The 26,767-nt window shown below is 42.7% G+C and overlaps 1 protein-coding gene across 2 annotated transcripts in view; it reads left to right on the top strand.

Annotated features, from left to right (window-relative positions):
* The first annotated feature begins 9,777 nt into the window (after positions 1 to 9,777).
* Slc38a9 (solute carrier family 38 member 9) overlaps positions 9,778 to 26,767 on the top strand; it is an 81,401-nt gene continuing 64,411 nt past the window's right edge. Inside the window, exons 1-2 of one of the 2 annotated variants that reach the window (XM_075976057.1) lie at positions 9,778 to 9,979; positions 20,540 to 20,683. In XM_075976057.1, the coding sequence (XP_075832172.1) occupies positions 20,574 to 20,683 (110 nt within the window). In that variant the 5' untranslated portion in view covers positions 9,778 to 9,979; positions 20,540 to 20,573. The remainder of the gene's footprint in view (positions 9,980 to 20,539; positions 20,684 to 26,767) is intronic. The other variant, XM_075976058.1, reaches the window with a different exon arrangement.

Here is a 26,767-nt window from a genome sequence, read left to right as displayed (position 1 = left end):
GCATCTCTTAGAACTACCTGACTAATGTGACCACCCTCCCCGAAAAGCTTTTCTTGCCTATACGTGGTATTTATAGGCAGCATTTTTATCTTTCAAAGCTAGGTGAATCATTCACGCAATTCCCATGTCCCCAGCAACGCCTAGGTTTGGCCAAAATCTTTGTTCTCCCTCAAGGGATTCCCAAAGGGCTTGCTGTAGATGAGGTGGACGGGTAGTGTCTGAGACATTCAAGTTATTTCCCTTTGCGTCCCCTCCGAGATAACTCGGGACGCTGAGGCCTTGGACACTAGAAGGGGAGAATGTCGTAAGGTGGCGGCCGGGGCGTCGAGCTTCCCCGGGGGCGTTCAAACACCGTTTCTTCTGAAAAATGGCCGCCTGGGTACTGAGCAGAAGGTTCCTCAGGCCTCCCCGCCCTGCAGGCCCAGCTCTTCACACCCGCTAGGAGCTCTCAGCAAGGAGCCGCTGGCCCGAAGGGGAGGGCCCCAGAGGCCAGCCTCACAGCCCACGGAGGCCCTCGTGCCGAGCCCCTGGCTCCAGCCCGGACCTCCACAGCCCCCCCGGGCCCAGCTAGGGCGGCCATGGCCGGGGGCAGAACCAGACGGAGGCCACCAGCTCACTCACCTCTCCACTCCAGGCTTCCTGAGCTCCTCGCGGCCGCCGACGCGGATTAAACGGCTGCACGTGCGGACGCCTGGACGCAGACTGCGTCAAGTGCGTGGGTCGACAACAAATAGCACCAGGCGACGGGGCTACCAGCCAATCAGCGCCCGCGCCGCGCGGGTTCCCGCCCCCACCGAGGGGCCCTGCACGTTCTCTGCCTTTGATGAGGCCGAGGCAGGGCTCTGCGGCCTGGTAGGCCTGGAGATGCAGGCTGTCCTAGGGCGTGTACCCCGCTGCATCCTTCCCGACTCCATCCGCTCCATTTTTATCATAAAGAAAAAAAAAACAAAAAACTAAAAATTGTATCTCCTTGCCCTTTAGGTCTCCTCTTCCTGGCTTGGCCCTCCTGATTCTAAATGTCTGACGTACTCTCTATATTTGACAAATATACGTCCCACTCCTCTACTAAAACCGAGTGGAAGCAATGCTTTTCTTTGTCCTCCCCATTAAAAAAAAAAAGGCGCGAATGAGATTGCGTCTAGAGTTGTAAAGAAAGGCGGTCTGTAGGAAGAAAACAGCCCCTCAGGCAGAAAAGAGGAAGAAATGGCTTGTTTGTCAAAGTCTAGATTTGTGGTTCACCTGTTCACATCCATGAATGCACTTGCCAGGGGCACTTAGTATTTAAAGCGCCCATTAACTACATATTCTAATTCTGTCCATTCCTAACCTCTTTAAAAGGAAAATCTTTCCATGCTTTTCCCAATCCTCCCAGAGAGCCTAACAATGAAATGTATGTAAAACACAGTTGCGGGGGGGGGGGGGGGGGGGGAGGTGGCGGGTGTGTGTGTTTTTTATCATTTTTCTTTCTCTGAAGCTTTGAAGAAATTTCTAGATACCTGTCAGGTACAATACAAGATGGTAGATGTAAAAGAGAGGCACTCCAGCTTGAGCTGGCTTTAAAGTTTTCTAGAAACACGTTTGTGTGAGCACCAAACACGTTAGAACTATGCAGGATCCCAAAAGGGAAGTACAAGGGGTACAGCATCTTCCAGAAATCATGTCAGCAAAACATGATAAAGAGTTTGATGGGCAGGCTGTCCTTACAAGCAAGGCTCTAAAAGATAAAATTTCTAGCCATGTGTGGTAATACGTGGTTAGAATTCCACTGCATGAGAGAGTAAGTTAGGGATTCCTCTAGGCCAAGAGTTATCTGGGCTATGTAGTGAGTTCTAGGTCATCCTGGGCTACGGAGTGTAATGTTTACTAGACTGTGGTATACACCACTAACAAATCATTAGGCAATTCATGGATACTTTTCATTTTGACAGTCATTTTTATGCTTAAACTTACTATTTGTTATGTATTTAAAACTATATCTAGCTTTTGGAGATGTAAATGCCTAGAATGAGGCTAAATTAATGTATCCTTTTTAAAACTTCACTCAGCTGAGGAAAAACTTAGCTATATAATAATGTGGGGGAATAGTAAAGCAACATGAAGGTGATATTCAGGTAACTGGAATGTGGGAAACACTGGCACAGATGAAGACTCAGGATCTGAGGGCTGCTCTCTAGCAGAATGTTCTCCACTGTAAAGACATTTCATCAACACCAGTTCCCATCCTGTGCTTACTTGGCAGCTTCCGGATTCCTGATTTTGCTCACCTGTATTTCACATGAACGAGACTTATTGGCACTACCTGTTCCCAGTAATGAATCAATACAGTGGTATTCTAGCTAAGAAATGAGTCTTGTTTGAGTTGTGTTCCTGAGGGCTCCTATGTGTAATGACCCAGGCCCTCCCCGGTGATGTTAGTAACCCTAGTACTGTTACAAGTGTGCAATGAAAACTTTGAAGGAAAAAGAAAAGCCACATTCTAGATCAGGACCTCCTGGGCAACTTTCCTCACACTAACAGCCATTTCTGGCCCTTTACCACAAAATGGAGGTTCATCACTGAACTGTGGAATCTGGTGAATAGGTTCTAGGTGACACAGAACACCAGGGTGTCGGCCTTTCTGTTCCTACTGGATACCACTTGCCTCAAAGAACAAAGAAAACCGGCGTCCTCTGTGTCCAAAGTAGCAATGGAAAGGGGATTTGTGAATATCACCACTATATGTAATCCTGTACTTTTTTGTTTTTAAGTATTTCATCTTAAAGCAGATCCTGTCTGTGAGCCTGGACCAGAAATGAATCATTTTGCTGACCCTCTAAGATTGAAGGGTTGCCATTGCTAGGTTCAGTAGCGCATTCCTGTAACCATTACTTGGAAGAATCAGGAACTCAGCTGCAGGACTAGTTCAAGGCCAAACTCTGCAACCTAACAGTCAGCTTCAAAAGCCACAACTAAATACTAAAAAAGCAAAGGCCAGTGAGATGTAATCTGACAACCTGTGGACTTGAGGTTGATCCCTGGGACCCACAGAGGGAAAGGAGAGAACTGACTTCCACAAGCTGTCCTCTGAGCTGTGCCATGGCCCGAACACACACACACACACACACACACACACACACACACACACACACACACCAGCCCCCATTCTCACACACCCTCCCACATAATAAACAAATGCAATAACAAAATTTTCAAATAAGACAAAGACTAAAAGATTGAAGCTTTTGATCAGAGAGGACATCACCAGCATTTGGCTGAAAATGTAGCATTAAAAGAAAATTGGGGGGAAGAACAATAAGTCCCTAAAGTGTATACCATAACATTTTCCCAAATAAAGGAGAAATTAAGAATTAAGCAATGAAAAAAAATTAAGCAATTAGGAACCCTGGCAAACACTATCTTAAGCACATGACCAAAGTCCACAACACTCTTCTTGTTACCCTTTACTATAAAACAAACTACTGCAGAACATGTTGGCTTACAAAAATGCTCTCAGGGTTGTGTCGATTGAGAGGGCCCAGCATACCAACTCATCCGATTACGTTAAAATGCTGATCAGAACCTGGATCATTTTACACTTTAATATCAACTTCTTCCTTTTTGGCGTTGCCAGAGTTTGAACCTAGATAATTAAGCATGCCAGGCAAACTCTCTACCACTGAGCTATACCCCCAGCCCCCAATATCAATTTGTTTAAACATCCAAGGTTTTTTTTTAGCACTAGTATCTGAGGGCTGGGATAGCCAGAACATATCTCACTACAGGTGGCTGCCCTGAGCTTTCAAGGTTTTGGGGCAATCTGTGAGACTCTATAAGGCTACTGCTCACCTCCAAAGCCAGCATTTCAGCTGGACAGATACGTCATGGACATCACTCCAAGAGTCCAGGAGTGTCTTAAGATCCAGCATAAGAAGTTACACAATCATATTCATGATACTTAATTGATTGGTATGAGAAAGTCACAAGGCTGCTCCAGACTCATGGAGATGGGAGCACACAATGTCGTGAAAACTGGAGATACAGTCCTCTGGAAAACCTGGAACCTGACTGGGGTGTGGCTGCACAAATCTCAGGTTCCTTTCAGATCCCCAGTAACCTGACTGTTTGCCCTTTTAATGTTGTCTCAAAGTTATCATGAGTGTATTTCATCCTCTTCATTGTTATTCTTCTGTTATTTTCAAATAGCCTGCCTTGGAGTTCACCCATTTTCTCTTCTTTTGGTTTACTCTGTCATCAAGGCTTTCTTAATGCATTTTCATTTTGTTTAGTGCAACTTTAGGATCACAGATTTCAATTTTTTAAAAATTGCCTCCACATCTCTCTCAATGTTACCTATTAAAGTATTGCATGATCTCTCTATTTTCTATTGCAATTCAGTAGGTTTCCTTAAACTTGATTCACTGGTTTGTTTGCTTTTAATTATCTGTGGCAATTTGGATGAGAAATGTTCCCCAGAGACCCAGCTATTTGAACACTTGGAGCCTAGTTGGTTGTGCTGTTTAGGGAGGTTTATGGAATGCAGCCTTACTGGAGGAAGTACGTTAGTCGGGGGTGGACTTTGAGAATGCATAGCTTCACCTGACTCCCAGTTCACACTTTCTGTTTCATGCTTTCCGTTGAGGATGTGAGTTCTCAGCCTCCTGCTCCAGCCATTACACCTGCTGCTTGCCACCATGCTTCTTTACCATGATGGACTCTTATCACTCTGAAACCATAAGCCAAACTAAACTCCTTCTTCCATAAATCAGCTTTGGGGTCATGGTGTTTTATCGCAGCAACAGAAAAGTATTAATACATTTCTCTGATGTTTTATTTTACTGATAGATGAGGCCCACAGTTCCTTGAACATCCTTGATATTGATTGATATATGACATAATCTGAGGAAAGGATTGGGTATTTATCCCAGTCTTCACAATTTGGCCGTTTTGTTTGATTTCAGAAATTCAAGCCAGCATGCTTATTTTTTCAGCCTATAGTTCTATCACTAGATGGCACCAAAGTTCAAGTTGCCTTTTGCAGTACTAGAAAGCAATTCAAGTTTGGGGTTCGCCTAACCTCTCAGCTGGTGAATTTTTTAAGACTCAGTTAGGGAGCTCTTATAAAAGTAGCTTATCCACATAAATCTCTTCCTGGGGCTTGCATAGGCCTACAATGCATCTTCCAAGGCCATCAGCCTGTGGTCATGAACTGTAGAATTCTGTGAAGCTCTAGAGAGAATCACCAGAGGGACAAGCCCTGGGTTGGTATTCCACTACTGTGCTACCAGGCACAGTACTCCAGAACTGTAGCTATAAATGCCACCATGCTGAGCCCACAATACACCAGGACCAACAGAGCACTGAGGAGAGAGAGAGAGACCAAGTCCTATACTCAATGGGCTGCCGAATGCTCTTGGGAACTCAGCCCTGACTGGAGCAGGAACTTGCTAGACTGGGACAGCAAGTCTTCCCTGGCACTGGAACTCTTCAGAAACTCTGCCTCCATGTAGGACTCGAGATGGGGACTGTTGGGTTCTGCTTGTGCAGTGTTGAGTTTCAGAAGCCCAGCATTAAGTCCTAAGACAAAATCTGTGTTTTTACCCCACCCCACCCTGATGAGTAGAGTCTGAGTACATGTGGTGATACCCAAGCTTTGGACGGTGTTGACGAGAGCAGTCCTTTGGCCATCCAAGATGACATTAACCCATGCCATATCTAGATTTCACAGGTATGGTGTACTACATAGATTCGGCGTATATCCAGGACCATGCCAGACCTGACAGTAAGGCAAGTCTGTGCCAGGAGTCAAGGTCTTGAGCTCCATCTGTGAATACTGGCCCGGGATAGTTGTGCAGCTGAAGGTTGGGAATCGGTGGTGGCAACAGTCCCTTAGGGCAGTGGTTCTCAACCTTTCTAATGCTGTGACCCTTTAATACAGCTCTTTACGTTGTGGTGCTCCCAACCATGAAAATATTCTCATTGCTACTTCATAATTATAATTTTGCCATACATCATTATGAACCTGGACTTTGTTTAAAATATGGTTTTAGGGGATTAAATTCAAGTCTCTGCACTTGAAACAGTATGAACCTATCAGTGATCTCAGTGCTGGTGGAACCCTGGGCATCCTGTGATCCAGGCCTGAACCTGAAGATGCTGCTGCTGGACCTGTGATAGTCAGATGGCCAAGACTGCGGTTAGGAGTCTTCCCTCACAACCTGGGCTTGTAGAATAGAAAACAGGACTCAGCCTATTGGGTAACATGAAAGCAAGCACTCTGCCTTGGAGCTTAGTGCCAGCCTTAATAGTCCCTAAGGCAGGGGTTCTCAATCTGTGGGTTTCAAATGACCGTTTCACAAGGGTCACCTAAGACCACTGGAAAACACAGATGCTTACATGACAATTCATAACAGTAGTGAAATTACAAAAATACTAAGATGTGGTTATAGATGAGATGAGACTTGGTTCTGTACTGATGTTTTTTGGAAGAGAAACACAGAGGTTTACCATACGTCCTACTTCTGTATATAGCTAAAACTTTCTACTACAACAGATGAAAAACTAAGTGTGGTGATTCATGCTGTACCAACATTCATTCAGAAGGAGAACCAAGAGGACCGTGCCATCCTGGGTCACAGAGCAAGTTCTGGGTCAATGTGGGATACAAAGTGAGACCTTTGTAGTTGTTGTGAATTGTGAAGGAACATCGGAGGAAGAAAGACACTAAAGGATGTAACAAGCTCAGCAGCAGGGTGGATCAGCCTCTGATGGACTGACTGCCTAGCAGTTTCGCAAGAGCACTTTTATTGATTGTTACAGAACAAAAGGCCTTTTAGCAAGTCAATCCCTGCAAACCAAAGTCTCTTCTCTGATCTAGAAGTTGTCCTTATCTAAGCAAACACAGTCATTCTAAGAATTCAGGTTTGCCAGGAATGTCTTATGACTGAGGTCATGCTAAGGTTCTGAAATTTCCCAAGAAAGAGCAACCTCATAACTCTCAGGTGACAATCACTGATTATCTGCCAGAGATTACCTCAAGGTCTAAGTGGCTAGCACTCCAGAGTAAACCTTACCTAAAAGACAGATAAATAAATAAAAACCAAACAGTCCTGTAAAAATGTACTGCCCTCCCTCACTTTTCCTGGCTGTTCTTGTCTGCCTCTATGACCAAATCATTATCAAACTTTTCTTTAGATGTCTCCTTCTCGTCCTAGTCATTAAATATTAGTGAGTGTGCTGGTATATGTGGTGTGTAGGGCCTCTTCTTTATTAGTGATTGATGGGGTAGGGCCAGTCCTGGGCTGGTAGTCCTGGGATCTATAAGAAAGTAGGTTGAGCAAGTTGGTAAGCAGCACCTCTGCATAAGCTCCTGCCTCCAGATTCCTGTTCTCACTTCTGTAGATGATGAACACAGATATGGAAGTGAAAACCAAATAGATCCTTTTCTTCCCAACTTGATTTTTGATCATAGTGTTTTGTCACAGTACTAGACTAAGACTATTGCAATTCACGTGTGTCCATTGAAAGAAAGCTCACAGACCCTTGAGAACAAATTTAGCCTTTTGAGGCTACAGGGGTCCTCAGCCTCTATAAACTGAAGCACCTTCACTTTGCCCAGGGCATTTTTATTTTTCCATACTTACAATTATGCTAGTTGATCTTCATATGTTCAAACCATCTGAATGAAGCTTCCAAAAATCCAGTGCCAAGCACAAAGTCTTGATGGAGGGGTGTACAGTGGTTTTCAGGGGTTCCCTCCCAGCTGAGTTTTGCATAGGTTTTGTATTCTTGTGAAACTCTGAGACAATGTCCTGTCAGAGATTCACATAGGGCAATAAAAGGTATCTGTACAATAAAGGATGGATTTGGGCTAGGTGCTAACACCAGGGCTAGGCCAGCAGGGGTGGGGGGTAGTGTTAGCGCTAGTTTCTAACTCTTTGGTGCCAGACCAGGAGGAATTCTGCTACACTAAGACAGTGTGTCTTAGAATTTGTTCATGCTGGGCAGTGGTGGCACATGCCTGTCATCACAGTACTCAGGAGACAGAAGCAGGCGGATCTCTGTGGGTTTGAGGCCATCCTAGTCTACAAAGAGAGTTCCAGGGCAGCCAGGGCTGTTACTCAGAGAAAACCTGTCTCAAAAAAAAATTGTTTTCAGTGGCTGGCCTACTTTTATCCTTTTATCCTGAGTAAATTTAAATCCTATTCTATAGTAAATGAATGTAATAATTAAGAGTTTCTCAGTGGGAAACATGGCAAAATTCTAGTCTGTTTATTTCTTGCTTGGACTTAGACCTTACTTCTGTAGTTATGGCTACGTGTTCAAACACTTTGGACAGGTCCTGCTCTGGAAGCCAAGATGAGGCCCATGAAGCCAAGGGAAAACTTTGGGCTGAGCCTTTAAGAATCCACTAGGCAGAACACTCAGTTACAATTTCTTCAGAGTAAGGTCTCTGTTGGTCCCTTTGGTGGTGTTAGTGAGCTGTACCAAGAGGATGGGCTGCTATCTTCAAGATCATCCCCACCTGAAAAGTGGGACATGACCAGATGCTTTCTTTTCTTTTCTTTCTATCCTTCCTTCCTTCCTTCCTTTTTTCTTTTCTTTTCTTTGTGGGTTTTTGAAAATAAGGTTTCTCTGTGCAGCCCTGGCCATCCTGGAACTATCTCTGTAAACCAAGCTGGCCTCAAACTCAGAGGTCTGCCTATCTCTGCCTCTGGAGTACTGGGATTAAAGGTGTGTGCCAATACTGCCTGGTATGACCAGAGCTTTCTTACCAATTGCAGCAATTTTGTTGTTATAAATACTTTTTTCTGGCCGTTGTAAGGTGTTTATTTACTTTTCAACCTTGCCTAAAATTGTTTTCTCATATTGGAATTCGGAGAAAGGAGAAAATGTTCCTGTCAGAGAGGCTCACAAATGCATTGCTCATTTGAAAGTACAGCCAAAGAGTACCTGGTAAGCCTTTAGGAACATGAACACTATAATGAAATAGCTTGTATCCCCCTTAAAGGCAACATTCACTAAGTCACCTACTTGTAATTGTCAAGCCCCCAGCATCAGAATGGGTATTTAGGGGCGTTTGAGAGCGGAGTTTGTGTCCCAGATTTTCGCCACTTTAAAGTTTTGGTCTTGCTACGTCACTTAACTTTTCTAGTACTGTTTCTCTGTAAAATAAATTGGGCAGTTGCAAAAGACATAAAAAAGAGATAAATGTAAAATTCTTGGAATTCATTACTATTTGATAAATTTAAGTCTTGGAGTCTTGATCACATTGCAGTACATTGCTTTCTAACGCTACCTTTTTTTACAGAGCCCTGGCTTGGGGCACGCCATGTGGATTTTAGGGACTCAGCATAAGTTTGACTTCCTTAGCAAAATACTTTACGCAGACTGTAGTGTTTATTTGCGTCGGTTTGGGGAAAACTGGGAAGCAAGGAGTCAATATTCTCCAAAAGCTTCTTTGAGTCTACAATCTAGCCACGCCCTCCCCGCTACCCAACCCCACCCTGGCTTCCCTCAGAATCCACAGCGCCCAAGCGCGTGACCTCAGAACATAACAAGAGGCTGGAGAGCCTGAGAAGAAAGTCACCAGGTACGTCAGTCACATCGTCTTTTCCTCACGTGGCCTGTAATGCTGTAAATCTCCTCAGGAGATCGCTTCTACTGTCTTCCTAGGTTCTTCAGGAGAAGAGGACGCAGCCTAACAGAGAGGCGCGCACCTGCTCAGCGACCCCGCCTCCGAAGCAAGAGGGCGGGGTTGTGCTGGAGGCTCGCTTGCTGCTGCAGAGCCCTCTGGGAGTTGTAGTTCTGGATAGCGGCGCTTTGACAGAGGCGGCGGGCTGTGTGCGCCTAGGACTCCAACCCCCGCCAGCCCCCGCGGCTTAAGTCGTTGCCTCTTCCTGTTTAGGGGACAAGTCGCCGGACGGCCGACAGCTGAGAGGTCTGCGAAGGGATCTTCGCCTCCCGATCGGGTTTTCCAAGGTAGAGGGATTGGCCTGCTGAGGTACGGCACAGTTCTCTCTCCTGACAAACTCTCCCTGGGACAGCCTGAGAGGGAACCCAGGCGAGGCGGGAAGGGTTGAGCTTGCGGTCAACCGGCTGTCCCTACGGAGGGGTCTTTGGGATGCGGGGAGAGCCAAGCCCTGGGTCAGAGTGGCTGTCCCAGAGAGGCTCGTGTCCCTCGAGTGGGTCGAGTGCGGGGAGTCCGCGGGGCTGAGGAAGTCTGGGTCTGCCCTAGTCTCTAGAAAAAGGCAGGGAGGGTGACAGCAGATCAGCACCCGAAGCCGGGATGAGAGGACTGTTGGGATAAGAACAGAAGTGTCCTGTGAGAAAGAGCTAGAGAGAGAGGAATCGAGAGCGGAAGCCTCCTGGTGTCTCGGAATACAGCCACTGGTGTTCCTACCGCACTGGTGGTATGGGTATTGCTCACTTGTGTTTGTACACGTTCTGGAGATCCATCCCAGGGCTTGGTAGGTGCAGTGAGATCACTGTTCTGCCAAGCCATTTCCCCAGCCCGTGAACGAGTGCCCTGATAGTGGATGCATGGCATGGTGTGTTGGCTGTCTTGCAATACTGGAGCTGTGGGGCAGCTAGGCAAATGCCTACTCCTCGCCTTACAAATCAGGAAACAGATCCACCGAGTTAGAAACTCCGCTTATCGTCAATCAGTTATTAGCCAGCTTGTCCAAAACCTAACTGTGGTGATCCTTTGGCAGCGCCGTATGTATTGCTAAGTAGATCCGAGTGCCTTTTTCCTTTTCGGTGCCTTCAGATATGACAAAGAACTGGCATGCAGAGTAGTAGGCAAAACGATTTTGTTTGTTCATTATTTATTTTGGGTTTTGTTGTTTGTTTTCAACAAAACTTTTCAGTAAGTCATATGACCCTTGTGAATTAAATTTATATGCCTTAGAAACAACTACTGCCAGATAGACTTGGGGTACACCTGTAATCCCCGGACTCAGGAGAGTGAGGCAGGTGGAGGGATGGTCTCCGGTTAGGTACATAAATAGGCTTCCTCAACCCCGAAAGCCAGAGGTGGAGAGATGGCTGGTCCCTAAAGTGCTGATCTTGTGAGCATGAAGACCTGAGTTCTATCTCCAACACCTTTGTAAAACACCAAAACCAGGCACTCTGCCGCAGTAGAGTTCCCAACACTGGGAAGGTAGGAACAGCAGGATCCCCAGGGGCCTTGCTGGCCAACTAGTCTAGTGAGAGACCCTGTCTCAAAAAGTAAGGTAGAGGGAAGATACCTGACTTCAACTGCTGGCCTCCGCATGCGTGTGTGCACACACATGAACATGTACATACACATACGCTGCACAGACAAGAACAGTCAGCGACTTCCACCTTAACAAAGATGTCACATAATCTAATGCTAAGGAAATAAATTTACCTTGCATTCCCAGTTTTGCCTGCCAAAGCATTGAGAACAATCAGCTTTAAATTTCCTCTCAAAATCGTCAGTAGTGTGTACATATTGTACACATAAAAATATCCTATTGTGGCTTTATAATACCCTAAGTATTCAACAAGGGTAAACTTGGGAAGACACTACTGCCAACTAATCCCTTGAACTTCAGTACATGGCTAGTAGTTTCTCTTTATCCAGAACTTACGAGGAGCTAGTGTTGCTGGTGTGGAAGGAGAGGTTCTTTGGTGCCATAATGTTGCTTTGGGGATCTTTAAAATGCACTGTGTCCAGCACTGCCAGGTTTTAACATCCTTCGAAGAACTACTTCATCAGAATAGAAAAATGTTCTACCAGGGACCTCAGAACTGTAGACTTATGGCTACTAGCTAAAATTATTCATAAGGAAGGAATTTAGGTGAGTGTGTTAGTAGACTCTATAGGAGATTTATAGAGAAAACAGGTGGGCATACAGTAACAGCTTCTACGAGGCCTTTGTAAAATGATGTGATTCCCTTGCTTTATGCTATAGAGGTGGATGAACTCTGACCAAATTTTCCTTGCTAATGACTATATTCTCTCTTATAAAATGTTACTAGAGTCTAGCCATGCACTCCCATTTCCATTTTCTCTATCACACTAAGAGGCGGGGTTGAGTAATTGCAGACATGCAATGGCTGAATAAGCTTAAACAATTTCTTTCTGCCCCTTTTCAGAAAAAAAGAAAGTCACTCTATGGCCTAGTAAACTGAACGTAGAATATCTGAAATTTTATAACATATATCCATGTATTAGATAATAACTAATATCAACCTCTGAGAATGAACATACACTCCTTGAATGCTTATGTCCAAAGTAATATTTATCTTAACCACAACCCAGTCTTTCCGCAAATTGAGGTCAGCATCTTAGCACAGATACTACAGATTTGCTTATGGATAGTTATAAGGAGGGTGTTAGAACGTCTAGGTCCTGCAGATTGGAAGCAGAGAACACTGAAGGTAAGCAGTTCCAGTCTCTTGTCCATGATGCTACCACCAAGCACAGCAAGGCCAGCTCCTGCTGCCTGAGGTTGGAGTCAGCTTGAATTATAGTCACACATTAATCAGCCATAGTCTCCTTTCTAGTAACTCTGTGACGTTTACCATACTAAGTCACATATGCAGGTCATAGATTAACTTAAAGCCCCATCCCCTTAAGACGCCGGTAGGAGCAGGAATTTAGTAGCCAGGGCTTTATTAAAAGCCAGTCTTACAATTTAGTTTGTTGCAATTAAATGCAAGAAGAGGTAAAAGGGCAACAGTGCCTTGGGTGTGTTCTCAGGGTGGTGGTGGGAGGGGTCTTGGTGGGAGCCAGGTGGAGCCTGCCAAGACCAACTCCATTGTTTTTTTCCAGACCCTGTCCCTCCTCTTATCTGGTCAGCTTGGCTATCTCATACCCAGCTGCAAGCCCTTTCATTTCTTATCTCTAGTGTTCCCAACCTCTGCCATTTTAATCCTGACATTCATTTTAACTCATTTGTTTTTACCTCAATATCACACAAATTAGGTAAGCTGTCGCTTTCCTTTCAGGACTCATCTTGGTCTTTTCATGTCATTCTCACAAAACACCTGGCATGAGTGATTTATAAGCAGCAGATTTAGAGCTGACTTTTCTGAAGACTCGGGAGTCTGAGGTCAGGGTACAGTTAGTTTGAGTGTTTGGTAAGGGCCTGAGCTCTGCTTTCAGGTGGCTCCTTCTCACTATGTTCCCACATAGTAAAAGAGACAGAAAGGCAAAGTAGGACTTCCGGCTCAACCCCTTCGGCCCTTTTATAAGGTACTAATCATATCTCCTAAAAGCTCTCAGTACTGTAACCCTGAGTCATCTCTCCAGCCTTGGTAATTACTTCCCACATAAACCTTGGAGGTAAAAATGGCAGTACCCCATACTAAAACTAGTTTTAAACAACCAGGAACTCTTATTGACTTAGCTTTGGGTTAAGAGTCTTGACTTTGGCCGGGCATGGTGGTGCACACCTTTGATCCCAACACTCGGAAGGCAGAGGCAGGTGGATCTCAGTGAGTTTGAGGCCAGCCTGGTCTACAAATTTGAGTTCCAGGACATCTATGGCTGTTACACAGAGATACCCTGTCTAGAAACGCCCCCCACGCCCAAGAGAGAGTTTTGAATTTTGAATTTAGAGTTTGTTTTAAAGCCCAGAGATTAAGATACTAGAACTAGATGTATATCTACATCACCTTGCCAATTTAATGCCCACCAATTCTATCATTGTTAAGCCTGCAGCAAAGAGTTACTGTATGAGTGGTTAGCATTTTTGTCATCAATAGGCTGCTCTGTGTTCTAACTCACAGTTAAGAACACTTACTCCCTTTTCAACCTACTTCATCAAATAGAGTATTATAGCTTTGCTCGTTGTTAAAAACCATTAAATTGCTTATGGAGCAGTGTTTCAGGGGAAGTTGAAGTTCAAACTAATTGATTAAGACAACTGGAAACCACCAAGTTCTATACTTATTTTTCTAAACGTTATTAAATATTTGATAAAAGGCAATAAGAACTTTGGACTTCTTGTTTATGAATTTCTTTTTTTATTTAAATCAACTTTTGGGCTTCTTTGTGGTGAATCGCCAGTTTTACTATGCCACAACATTGCGGCATTGCTTGAAATAAATATTCATATGTGGATCAGCTAGAACCTCTCAGTTCCTGAGTGGCCGTCATGACTTCCTTAGTGTCAGCCACTTCTTGGTAAGGCTGACCGATGGAAAAGAATCTTTCTCAAGATTCCATCTCCCCACCTTAGTAGTGTTCAGTCCCTAGTTAGAATATCTCCAGGAATGACAAGGACCCACTCTTTTTGAACTCGGGCACAGTCTTAGTTTAGTTTATGAATCAGTGCTGCAGAGTTGGCTTACAGCTAGGAAAGGATAGCCACCTACCTCTTCCACTTTTAAGCAGGTTTGGTGTTACTCTCATTTGGCTGTTGTCCTTTCTCCTGCTGTAATGATCCTGGAAGAACTGGTGGTGACTAGGGAATAGCCTTGAGACCAAGCAGGAGGGGCGGGGGAGCTTGCATCAGGAAAGATTTGTCTAAACTAGTTACCTTAAAGAAAATAAACCCCTTGTGTTTAATATCTAATGATGGACACATAAAAAGGTAATTTCGTCATCTTAGTCCTATCTATGGTTTAAGGTGAAATCTGTTCTGGCTGCTGTTGGTCTCTTATGCACAATCTAGGTGATGAAGACCTGCTTGTTCAGATGGCTCTTGGGTCTTTCGGAGCACTTAAGCTCCTCTTAAGTGTCACAGTGTAGAGGAGATGGCATCGGGCATCACACTGATCTGATCTCAGTCCCTGCTGGGGCTTTATTAACTAAGTGATCTAGGACAAGTTTCTTCTCTGAACTTCATTTTCTTTTTCTATTTTCCCTTATTCCTTCCTTCTCTTCTTTCCCTTTCTTTCCTTCTAATGTGAAAGTAATTGGTTTTTCCCGAAATCCAGCAGTTTAAACAGCATCATACAAAACAGAAGACAGTGGGAAGCATTCATTTAAATATAGCAATAGCTCCATCTCCAATCCCATAGCCACTCCATCCTCACCCCCTCTTTATTCCATCTCCCACCCCTCTACCCCATCTCCCACCTCTCTACCCCATCTCCCACCCCTCTACCCCATCTCCACCCCCCTCTACCCCGTCTCCACCCCCCTCTACTCCATCTCCCATTCCATTTCTACCCCATCTCCCACCCCCCCTCTCTACCCCATCTCCCACCCCTCTACTCCATCTCCCACCCCCTCTACTCCATCTCCCACCCCTCTACTCCATCTCCCACCCCTCTACTCCATCTCCCACCCCTCTACTCCATCTCCCATTCCATTTCTACCCCATCTCCCACCCCCCCTCTCTACCCCATCTCCCACCCCTCTACTCCATCTCCCACCCCTCTACTCCATCTCTTTGGTACATAAGATCATAGAGTGATCCATGAGGTGCGCTGGATGGGAATCGCAGGCTGATAGGAAAAACTATAGGTCGTAACAGTTGTATAAGGGAAATTAAGGCATTCTGTAAATGAAGTTTATATGCCTGTTTGTGAAATTCCCTGAAAAAGTACAGGTTTACACCTGGAAAGGAGTAAGGCCATATTCAAGTATACTTTGGCCTTAAGCATGGTTCATTGCTATTCTCATTTGAAATATCTCTATTAAAATAATATTATCTTTATGTAGGCAATCCCTATGGTAAATTTTGTTCATTTTGCTGCAAGCTTTGACTTTTAGCAGGTGAGTTTAACTGGACTCCGGGATTCCTTCACTTCTCACATCTTCTTAACCTTTTGTCTGTCTTGCCTTAGAATCTAAGGGTTTTTTGGTGGTGGTGGTGGTGGTGGTGGTGGTGGTTGGTTGGTTGGTTTTAAACTTAAGGCCAACAAGTGAACTGACTTATTTTATTACATAAAGGAAGTAGTTGAGCCCAGTTTGATCATGCTGGGTGCAGCTTAGCAAATTTGAGACCAACAGGGCTACAGAGTGAAACACTCCTCAAAATAGATAAATAAATAAATGAAAGATCAAACTTCAATTTTTTGCATTTCAACTCTTTTAGTAAAATTAATGTTATCAGAGATGCTACCATAGTAATGGGATTCCAGTAACAATTACCTTTAAATAATGTGTACTTTACAGCAGTGGTTCTCCAAACAGTGTTTATATTAAAGCACTGGTTCTCCAAACAGTGTTTATATTAAAGCACTGGTTCTCCAAACAGTGTTTATATTAAAGCACTGGCTCTTCAAACACTGTGTACTTCACATTAAAGGACTAGTTCTCCAAACAGTGTGTACTTTACATTAAAGCACTGGTTCTCAACCAGTGAGTTGCGACCTCTCTAGTGATCACATATCAGAGATTTACATTACAATCTGTAAAAGTAACAAAATGATCGTTATGAAGTAGCAATGAAATAATTTTATAGTTGAGGGTTAACACAACAGGAAGAACTATATTACAGGGTCACAGCATTAGGAAGGTTGAGAATGTTCTTTTGCTTCACATTTGAAAGTGTACAGTGTAATGTATGAATCTGTTCAAAGGACCAATTGATAAAGCTTTTTAACCAGGGATAAATCTTGTTTTGTTTTTGCACATTCATGGTTATTGAAGCACTATTCTCAATAGCCAGGCACTAACTTGGATTACATCTTTCACTGATCTCTTGCTCAGCTGGTTTGGAACTAGAGCCCCGGACTAGTATAGACTTGAGCTAAAACTGAAATAATGAACTGCACATTGGCATTGGGTTTGCATGTTACTGGGTTAGCACTTAAGAGATTTAGGGGGTATTCTCTCAGATTTATAAATTGTATTTTTAAATTTATTGATGGTAGGAAATGGGGCTTAATTTTCTATTTTTCTTAGCTCTTCTTTACATTGTAGGTTCTCAGGAAGCACTTGTTGAATGACTGACTGTGTTTGGGGTTTACGTAAACATGGTTTAAGTAAAAGTAAGATGCTGCAGTCAGTTCCCCAAGTGCTGCAGTGGGCAGCAGGTCATGAGACCATTCTGCAGGTCTCCACTGCGGGGGGGGGGGGTAGGCAGTGGGCAGCGGGTCCTGAGAGCAGCCAGTCCCAGACAGGGACGGTGTAGTTCCCCAAGTGCCTTGAGGGACAGTGAGTCCCACGAGAAGAGACAGACTGATAGGCACGTCACGAGACAATGCCACAGGTCTCCAAAGATGGCTGGTCCCAGGCAGGGAGCCACTGGGCAGGCAAGAGACAAGAGACATGGATAGGCACGCCACACAGAGTGAGGTTGGATGTTTATTTAGTGAGTTATGGAGGAGAAAGGGGAGTAGCATGTGGAAGTGAAATATTTATTTTGGAATGGTATTATTTTTGCTCCTCTCTTTTTCCTCTTTTTGTGGGGATGGGGATCAAGCCCAGGGCCTCTCACATCCTGGTCAAGCACTCTGCTGCTGAGCCACTCTTGGCTTTCCCTTCCAGTCTCTGAGATGTTTCTCTGGCAAAATACTGTTTAATGTATTTCTCTAGCATGTGTTTGTCTTTAGTAGTATTAACGAGGATTTGGCTGACTTACATGTTGGACAGAAAAGCAGAACCAAAGAGGGAAGTGAAAGGGGAAAAAACAAACAGAAAAAAATGCACATATGTGGGGAATAGAACAAGTTACTAGCATCTGTGTCACACAGTCAATGGCATGTTGGTGGCAATTGCCCAAATGTTTATTATTAATGAAACTTTTATTTAAAAGGGAGAAGTTCAAAAGGTGACTTTTTTTAAAAAAGAAAAGAAAAGAAAATATTTTTATTTGTTTATTGAGAGGCATATCAATAAGACTGAACATTTCTCGATACAGAGTTCAAATGTATGCAGCACGATTTTTAGTCCTTATGTAGGTGGATGTTACTGTTACCATATCATGGGAGGGAAATAGTGGCACGGAGGTTAAATGGATAGTGCTAAATCACACAGGTGAATGGGAGATCCTGGATTTCCTTTCAATCCTTCCATAAATATTACAGTTAGAAAATCAGGATACGTTTGGCCAGGGTGTGGCTCAGGGGCAGAGCGCTCATCCACCACCCGTGATATCCTGTACTCACCACTAGAGAGAAAGAGGGGGCAGGGGTGAAAGGTGAGGGAGGGAGCAGGAAAAGAATGAATGAGGAAAGCTGATGGAAGAGTCCATTAAACAAATCAGGAACACAGTACTTGCTTAGTGTCCACAGTAACAGGAAACAGGAGAAGGTGAAAGATAAAGCAAAGACGACTTGACAAAGATCAGGAAAGACGCCCAGCTCCGTGGGGAAGAGTATCAGCTCTGGTTTGAACTACCTCAGCTCTGACATTCCGTGATTGTTCTTGTGCCTTTTATCTTTCGGTGTAGAATGACAATACTAACAGTAACTACAGGGCAAAGAAAAAATATGACAATTATTTTTACAGCTCACAATTTTATTTTATGTAGTTCTTTTCATTTTATAGTGAAATAGTCATACAGAAAACTGCATTAAACACACACACACACACACACACACACGAAGAGAGAGAGAGTGTGTGTGTGTTGTAGAGCAAATATCCCTGTAACTGGAATCAGATTGAAGAAGTTGAACACTGCCATTACAAGATGTCCTGTCTTTCCTGTATAACCTCTTCTTGCTCCTCTAGTGTGTACTCTCGGCATCAGAAGGGATGCTATTTTGCCTAGATAATTTCTTGGTAGGGAGTTGTCTCGTGCGTTGTTAGATGTTTGGCAGTCTCACCAATCTCTGCCCCTTATGTGCAGTACACACATCCTCCCCAAAGTCATTCCAATTAATTAGGTGATGTCAAATCTTTTTTATATTGTTTTGTTCTACATCTCTTTATATGTCCTTTGTGATAGAACAGACGGTAGGACAGGGTAGTAGGAGGGAGCTCCACTCAGCTTTTGTATTTCTTTTTCTATTTTCATTAAATATTGTTTGGGGAACCTGATTGAAGAAAGAGATGTAGCTGAAGTTCTTTAAGATCTTTTCTGAACTGGAAGTTACCTTAGATTCTATATGCTACTCCTATTGAAATACAGACTTCGATTTTAGATCATTTTAGTTGTACAGGACATGATTTTTCAATGAAAATAGAATAAGCAAAACAAAACATTTGAGCAAATGAGTTATTCTAGAGTATAACATTTGGTTTATGTTATATTTTATATGACACATAATATATATTTTAATGCCTTGAGATTTCGACAATTCTAATAAAAATTTGCATCCAATAGATGAGGAAGACAGTATAGACTCTATTCTTATTCTTCCCAAAGTTCTGTTTTCAACCATTTCTGTTAAACATGGGTACCCAGGGATGAGAGTAAAATACATTTTAAGCATTTTAAAGTAAAATTTCATATATACCAGTAATAATAAAAAGAAAACAGTTGTAACTTTTTAAGAATTGGTAATGGTCTGATTCTGGATATCTTTGAATAATGGATTAGATGCTGAGAATAAGAAAAAGCAGTCACTGATGATTCCAAGAATTTTGACCAGAGCGATTAGAAGGACAAGATCCTACTAGTTGAAGTTAGGAAAGCAGTGTATATATGGGTTTTTGATTTTTTTCTATTTCTTTTTTTTTTATTGAGAAAAGGAAGAAAAAAAAACAAGTTTCCACCTCCTCCCAGCCTCCCATTTCCCTCCCCCTCCTCCCACTCTTCTCCCCTTCCTCCCACTCCTCTCGCCCTCCCTCTCCAGTCCAAAGAGCAGTCAGGGTTCCCTGCCCTGTGGTAAGTCCTAGGTCCTCCCCTCTCTGTCCATATCTAAGAAGGTGAACATCCAAACTGGCTAGGCTCCCACAAAGCCAGCACATTGCGTAGGATCAAAACCCCGTGCCATTGTCCTTGGCTTCTCATCAGCCCTCATTGTTCGCCATGTTCAGAGAGTTTTTGAGGAAGAAAATCAAGTTTGGAACATGCTAAATTTGAGTTATGGTTATATCCGGGTAACGGTGAGTAGCCAGTTGGATGTACAAGTGTGAGTTCAGGAGGGATGGTTGGTTATTAGTATTCCTGTAGAAGCTGTCGTGCTTAAACCTACCGAGCTTTCTAGAGCTGAAGTGTTTTACTTCATACCACCTAATATGATAGCCACTAGCCACGGTGTAGAGAAAGCTTGACTTCCTTGGAAGAGAGTAAAACCCACTTACTTCTTGTACTTGAGCTCAAATTCTGATAAAACAGCTATTTCAATGTTTCTTTTCTTTACTGTCAACTTATCAGACTCAACTCCCTGTTTTTTAAACTTTTCAAATAATTTATAAAGTATTCTTTTCCAGTGTTGGGTCCAAATAACTGAATCTGCCATATTCCTAGAAATGAACTAAAGCTGAAAGCTAAGATATTTCAAGTTACTAATATTTCTGATAATTATGTCAATCATAAATCTCATTTAAGTCATAATAGCTTTATACCTATACTTCCAGGCTTGCTTAAGAGTTGGAGACCAATCTAGGTAACAGAGCACCATCTTCAAAAATGATTCCTTCAGCAGATTCCCACACTTTCCTATGTCTTTTGCATGCAAATATATTAAAAATAGTAAAATGTTTTTAAGATTAAACTGAATTACCTTTTTCTGGTTTATACAGGAGTAACTTCCTCAGTGCCTAGAACCTGCGACAAATGGCAGATGCGGATAGTGACTCTAGGCATCTTATCTCTGAGGTAGATGATGAAGTAAATCCTGGACCTATGAATATCCAGTTTGATTCATCGGACCTGAGATCTAAAAGGTAAGACTTTGATGCATCTGTTTCCTAATTAGAGCTTCTAACAATCAAGACTAATAAATTACAGCCAAAAAGTTGACGAGAACTGATAATGAAATACGCCTTTTCTTTCAGACTTATACTCTGACGTATGTGTATATGATGATATGAATACTGTTTCCTCATTTCCATAGTCTTGTGTTTTGGAATTCAGCAGGTCTGTTTTATCAAGTAAGATGCATATGTGTAGTTGACTCAACTATGTGTTGATTACCCACTTCATGCAAAGTGAGCAGATGCTAGAGATAGAAAAGGAATAGTCTTCACCTTCATTGACTTTAAATACCTGCGATAATTTAAAATAATTTTAGATTAAATAGTCTTTCAACTTATAACTGGAAACGTCAAAAGAATCTTCTGGAAAAAAAAATGTAACAGTAAGTGAGCTTGGTCACTGAGTAAAAAGATGCTGCAGTAAGATGCTTGCTGTGCAGGCTGAGGACCTGAGATTGCATCCTAGCCTATCCACACCTTTAAATGCAAGGATGTAGGGGTTAGAGGCAGGAGGATCGCTAGGACTTGCTGGCTGCCAGCCTAATCAAAAACGTGAGTTCCAGATTAATAAAGAGACAAGGGCCCTCTAGCCTCAGTGCATGTGCGTAGTTGCAGGCACATATACCAAAGTGGTTACCTACAAAGTAGGCACAAGTAAGACCAAAAGTGATGGCACACACCTCTCATCCAGCACTCAAGAGGCAGGGGCAGGAGGATTGTGAGATTAGGGCCAGCATGGGCTACCCAGTGATACCTTGTCTGTTTAAAAACAAACAAAAACCCAAGGAACTAGCAAGATGGATAGCAGGAAAAGGCATTTGCCACTAAGCTTGACTGCTTGAGTTCAATCCCCGGGATTCACATGGTAGAGGGAGAGAACTTACCCAGGGCTAGTTGTCCTCTGACCTCCAAATAAGCACAATAGCACTTGAGGGCACACACTCTCTCACTAAATGAATGAATGAATGAATGAATGAATGAATAATAAATGATCAAATGGAAGGTAAAAATAAATAGCCTACCAGTGAGAATATTAGCTAGAAAAAATATAAAACACACTCATAGTAGTTTTAATAGGAATATGCGAAATCTGTGAGAAAAACTAAAATGTTTCTGAAATATGTAAAATAGGATTTTTGAGTATTTCATCAAATCTGAGGTGTTATTATCAATTACATTTAAAATATACAAAGCTTGGCATAGTAGCACATGCCTTTAATCCCAGCACTGGGGAGGCAGAGGCAAACAGATCTCTGTGAGTTCAAGGCCAGCCTGGTCTACAGAGTGAGTTTCAGGACAGCCGTGGCTACACAGTGAGATCCTATCTTGAATAGATTAGATAGACAGATAGACAGACAGATACATACATACATACACGTGCAAACATACATACATACACACATACATACACATGCAAACATCCATACATACACACACACATACATACATACAATGTACATACAAATATACAAAGAGAAGCTGGAGAGAGAACTCAGTGGTTAAGAGTATTGACTATTCATCCAGAGGACATAGATTTGATCTCCAGGACCCACATGGTGGCTCACAACATCTGCAATTCCAGTCCAAGGAGATCTGATGCCCTCTCTGACCTCCTTCAACACTAGGCATTAACACAGTGCACAGACATTCTGGCAGACAAAGCACCCATACACATAAGAAGATCATTTAAAAAAGCTTAACACACCCAAACACAGTGGGTCTCTGTGTAGTATATATGTAAAAAGCTGGACTTGGAATTTTGCTTTATATTTACTGAAAGAACTCTTGGCCATATTTGTTATTTTCTCATTTATTTCTTATATAATTATAAAGTTGATAATATAGACAAAATACATTGGTTAAGATATTACTGAAATTTAGAAAACCTGATTCTTCTGGGTTCCTTTTTGATTCAGAGTAGTCAGACAGGTTTTGTGTCCCATTCCTACCCCACCCCTTGCCAACCCACATGCAGAATTGTCCTTTTCGCCTGGGGACAGTTGGTGGCTGTGATGATGCAGCATTCTCTGATTTTCTCATTTGCTGATGAGGATGCTGGCAGGTTTCCACACTTGCAGTGCCGCGGTCCTCCCAGCAGGGGTCATGGGAGGTCTTCTCACACAGGACTCCCTCTTCCCCGAGAGCCTTCAGTAGTTTGACTGCAATGGCCAGGGGTGACAGACAGCTATTTGTCAGCACGCCCCCAGAACTCACTACCACGCTACCACCGGGCCAGCAGTGATTGAGACACGTTAAAGATTATCTTCTCTTAGAAATGTTGAAGTGTATATGCTAAAAAGATAGATAGCAATAAAATATGACTTTCAAAAGTCATATTCTACTCCAGGTAAAAATAATAAAGATTATGCTTTTTAAATTTTAATCCAGGGGAGAGGCTCTGTTGGTAAAGTGTTTGTCACCCAAACATGAGCAGCTGAATTTGGACCCCCAGCACCCATGTAAAATTCAAGAACTGTGGTGTGTGCCTATAATCACTGCACTGGGAGGCAGAGACAGATGGCGTTGGGTAATCATCAGTGAGCTTGCTTAGCCAAATTGATGAGCTCCAGGGTCAGTGAGAGACCATCTGAGAAAAAAAAAGGGGGGGGGAAGCAGTAGAGGCCTGTTGTTGACCTCTGGCTTTGCATACATGTGTTCACTATTTGTGGTCACATGTACACGCATGCACACACATGAGCATGCACACACACACATACACACAAATGTGCACACGCCCACACAGACATGCATCCACAAGCAAACAAACTTTAATCCACAGATTTAGTGTGATCCTGCTCCCAAATGCCCCAGCCAACTGTGAAGTTGCTGTGTATCAGCTATCCTACGACCACACACGCTGATTCACAGGGTCAAGTGATGTATGTGCAGCGCTGTGTAAGCTGCAGAGACTGAAAGCAACAAAATGTCTTCTCTCCCAGGACTGGAAAACTAAATTATATCATATTCATACAATGGAATATTTTTCATCTAATACAAAGGAGGTGGCTTTATGATATATCCAAATGGAACAACTCGTCAACTTACTTTGTTAAAAGAAAAGAAATGCAGAGCAAAATGTATAGTATGCCACCGTTTATGTAAAAATTAATCACTGGCTTATAGATAACACAGTATGTAGAAATGAAGTCTGGGGGAAGAAGTAGATGAGAAACTGAGCAGCTGAGGTAAGACAGATTGGTAAACAGTGTTAGCAGGAGCCCGAGACCTATTTCATTCCCACTCTCATTCCCTATCGGGGGCAGTCATCTCCAGCCTGGAGATGTGTCTTGATTGTGATGATATTGTTACCGTTTCCAGGTACTTGACATTTCAGCCTTCCCATAGCTAAAGATGGTACTGTGAAGTTTATCACACAAGCAGTTTATCACTGTCATTAGTAGTGGCATTAGAAGAAACAGAAGTTGAGATTGTGAGTCTCACTTGTCTATTCCAATATCAGTGAGTATAAGCACTAATAAATGCTGACTGAATTCTTAGAGCTCTCTTGAAACTTCTAAGTTCTGTGATAAACAGTTGACCACTATGACAATAGGACATAGGTCATTAAAGTGCATCCATGACAATAAGTTGGCAGTTCAGGTGCTTGAAAATTTTATCTCACAGGGTAGATTAAATGGAAATACCTTTTTTTTTTGTCAAAAGAAGGAATCCACTATTTTCAATCCTGGCATGACTGGTAAGCATGTATGAAGGAAGGCAGCCACTTGTAAGAACTTAGCAGTCATTGCTTTTGCTTGTGAATTAATCAACAATTAAATTAAATAGAATCAAATTAATCAAACAAACAGAATCAAATTTTCTGTTTGAGAATGCAGAAACAACTACTTGATGAGGAAAAAATGTGTGCTATGATGTTTCTGATGAGGTATGGATCCTCCCGCTCTCACATGTAAATAAAGCCCAGACACACTGTGTCTTCCCGTGGAAGATCCCACTTCTACAGCTGTTACCAAGCTTCAATCCTTTGAGTCACCTTACTCTGCTGTGTGCCATGTGTATAGTATAATTGATGTCTCCTAACAAGCCTTTTCAAATCAGGGTTCATTTAGTCTTATCTCATAGTTGTAAAATGAGGACTTTAAAATGTCTATACTTCTCTAATTTACATTGCCACATATCCCAGCTAGTTAGCACTCCTGACTGTAGTGCCAAGCAAGAATCACCTTTCCTTTGGAAAACCGTGTGGCTTTGCGATGACGGTGTTATTCTCCTCTCTCCCACTAGGTGGCAATCAAACCTTGTATTAGTTCAGATATAATTTAACTGCTATTTAACTGAAGGATTGCATGCTTGTCATTTTGGTGAACTAGAGTCTAAATCAGGTAGAGGAGGGGTTTTGACATTATAAGATACATGTCATAAGCATTTTGGTCATTTAGGGAACTTTTATAAAAAGGCAAGGCTCCTTTTTCTTTAGCATGCATCCTTCCTATACCTTTTTTTTAAAGCCTGTTTTGGGGTAGAATGAGCAGTACAAATGTAAATGGAAGGGCAGAAAGGTCTAGAAGTCTGTTTGGAATTAGCAGGCTTTTCTCAGACTCCAGGGTACTGATGGAGCTGGTATTCAGGATTGCTTCCTATTTTTCCCACTGCTCTGTGTCTGTGCCCTGGGAAGTTGAACATTCCAGACAGCCTACAAAGTTATGAAATGGTTGATTTAAAAATATTTTCCAGTGCTGGGAATTGAACACAAGGTCTTGTATATGCTTGGCAAACACTCTGCTATGAGTTGGTTTGGTTTTTAGCTGTCCCTTCTCTTTGAATCTTTCTGTTTTCTCTTCCCCTTTTCCCAGAATTCAGGGCTTCCCTGTCGTTCTTTGTAGGTCCAGGGATCCCTAAGGCAGGAGCTCACTCAGGCTTTAACCCCTAGGCAGGCTTTGTGCACGTGCTTTTCTCCTCCACCTTATTTACCAGTACACAACTGTTTATTCTTGTAGGACTCTGTTGTCCACCGGTATTAGAATAGAAAATAATCTGACCTATTGGAGATATAATCTGTTATTTACATGGCTGTTTTCAGTGAATTTTAACTCCGAAAATTCTCAAGATACCAAATCCTAGCCTGAGGGTTCAAGCTTTTGCTAATTGGTAGCATCAGTAGTGCTCTGATTAGGGCCTCGGGTAGGAGTGGCTCATTCAAACACAGAGCATCCTCATGCCCTTCGAGCACGTAAGGTACATCGTGGTGCCTTGCTTTTTAGAGTATCTACCAGTCTGTGTGTTTGTGGACCAGCCTCTTGACTTCACCTGCCACTAATGCCATCATTATAGATCAGTCTATGTTGATAGATGGATATTTGTGGCCCTAGGAGAGAGGAAGACAAAAGCAGTTTCCTAAGGCAAAGTAAAAAGTTTAGATGTTGGCAGTGGCTGGAAGTGAGTACCTGACGTTTGATGATTTTATACTTTGGAATTATTAGGCAACAAAAATGAACAAAATTTAGAGAGTGGTAGACAGTGTTCTTAGCATACCCAAGGTCCTATATTTGATTTTAAACTCCCTAAAAAGAAGGGGGCAGATAAAAAGAGTATTTTTCCAAGGAGGGTTAGTTTGCTGTATTACTATGAATTATATGAAGAGCTTGCCATCAGCCAGTTTTAAATAGATGGAGGGGACCTTGATTATCACTGGTAACGTTGTGCTGTGGTGAGCTAACAAATTGTATTAATACCTTCGTCAAGCCCATCTCTCCTTCCTGTTTTTCCTCTACTTCTTTCCCTTCTACCTTTCTCTCCCATCTTGGCACAGTTACTTCTGTACTTTTCCGCCTTCTCTTGTTACTTCTTTCCCTAAAAGAACTGTAGTTTTTGCCAAATGCTTAAAGAAAGCCATCTTGGTCTTAGTGTCAGATGTACCTTAACTTTATATGTGACTGCTACTTTGTTAGATTATGATTTATTTCTAGTCTCATTGGAATCCTTCTATCCTCTCAAATTCTTGTTTCAATGTCTTCCCCGCTTCTTTCTCTCCTAGATATATTTTTAAAATTATCCCCTTCAGAATATGCCTGCCTGAGTTGTATTTCTTTAGAT

Source organism: Microtus pennsylvanicus, chromosome 6, assembly GCF_037038515.1.
Source record: "Microtus pennsylvanicus isolate mMicPen1 chromosome 6, mMicPen1.hap1, whole genome shotgun sequence".
Lineage (NCBI taxonomy): Eukaryota > Metazoa > Chordata > Mammalia > Rodentia > Cricetidae > Microtus > Microtus pennsylvanicus.
The sequence above is the reverse complement of the archived record's forward strand: the minus strand, read 5'-3'. Positions and strand labels throughout refer to the sequence as shown.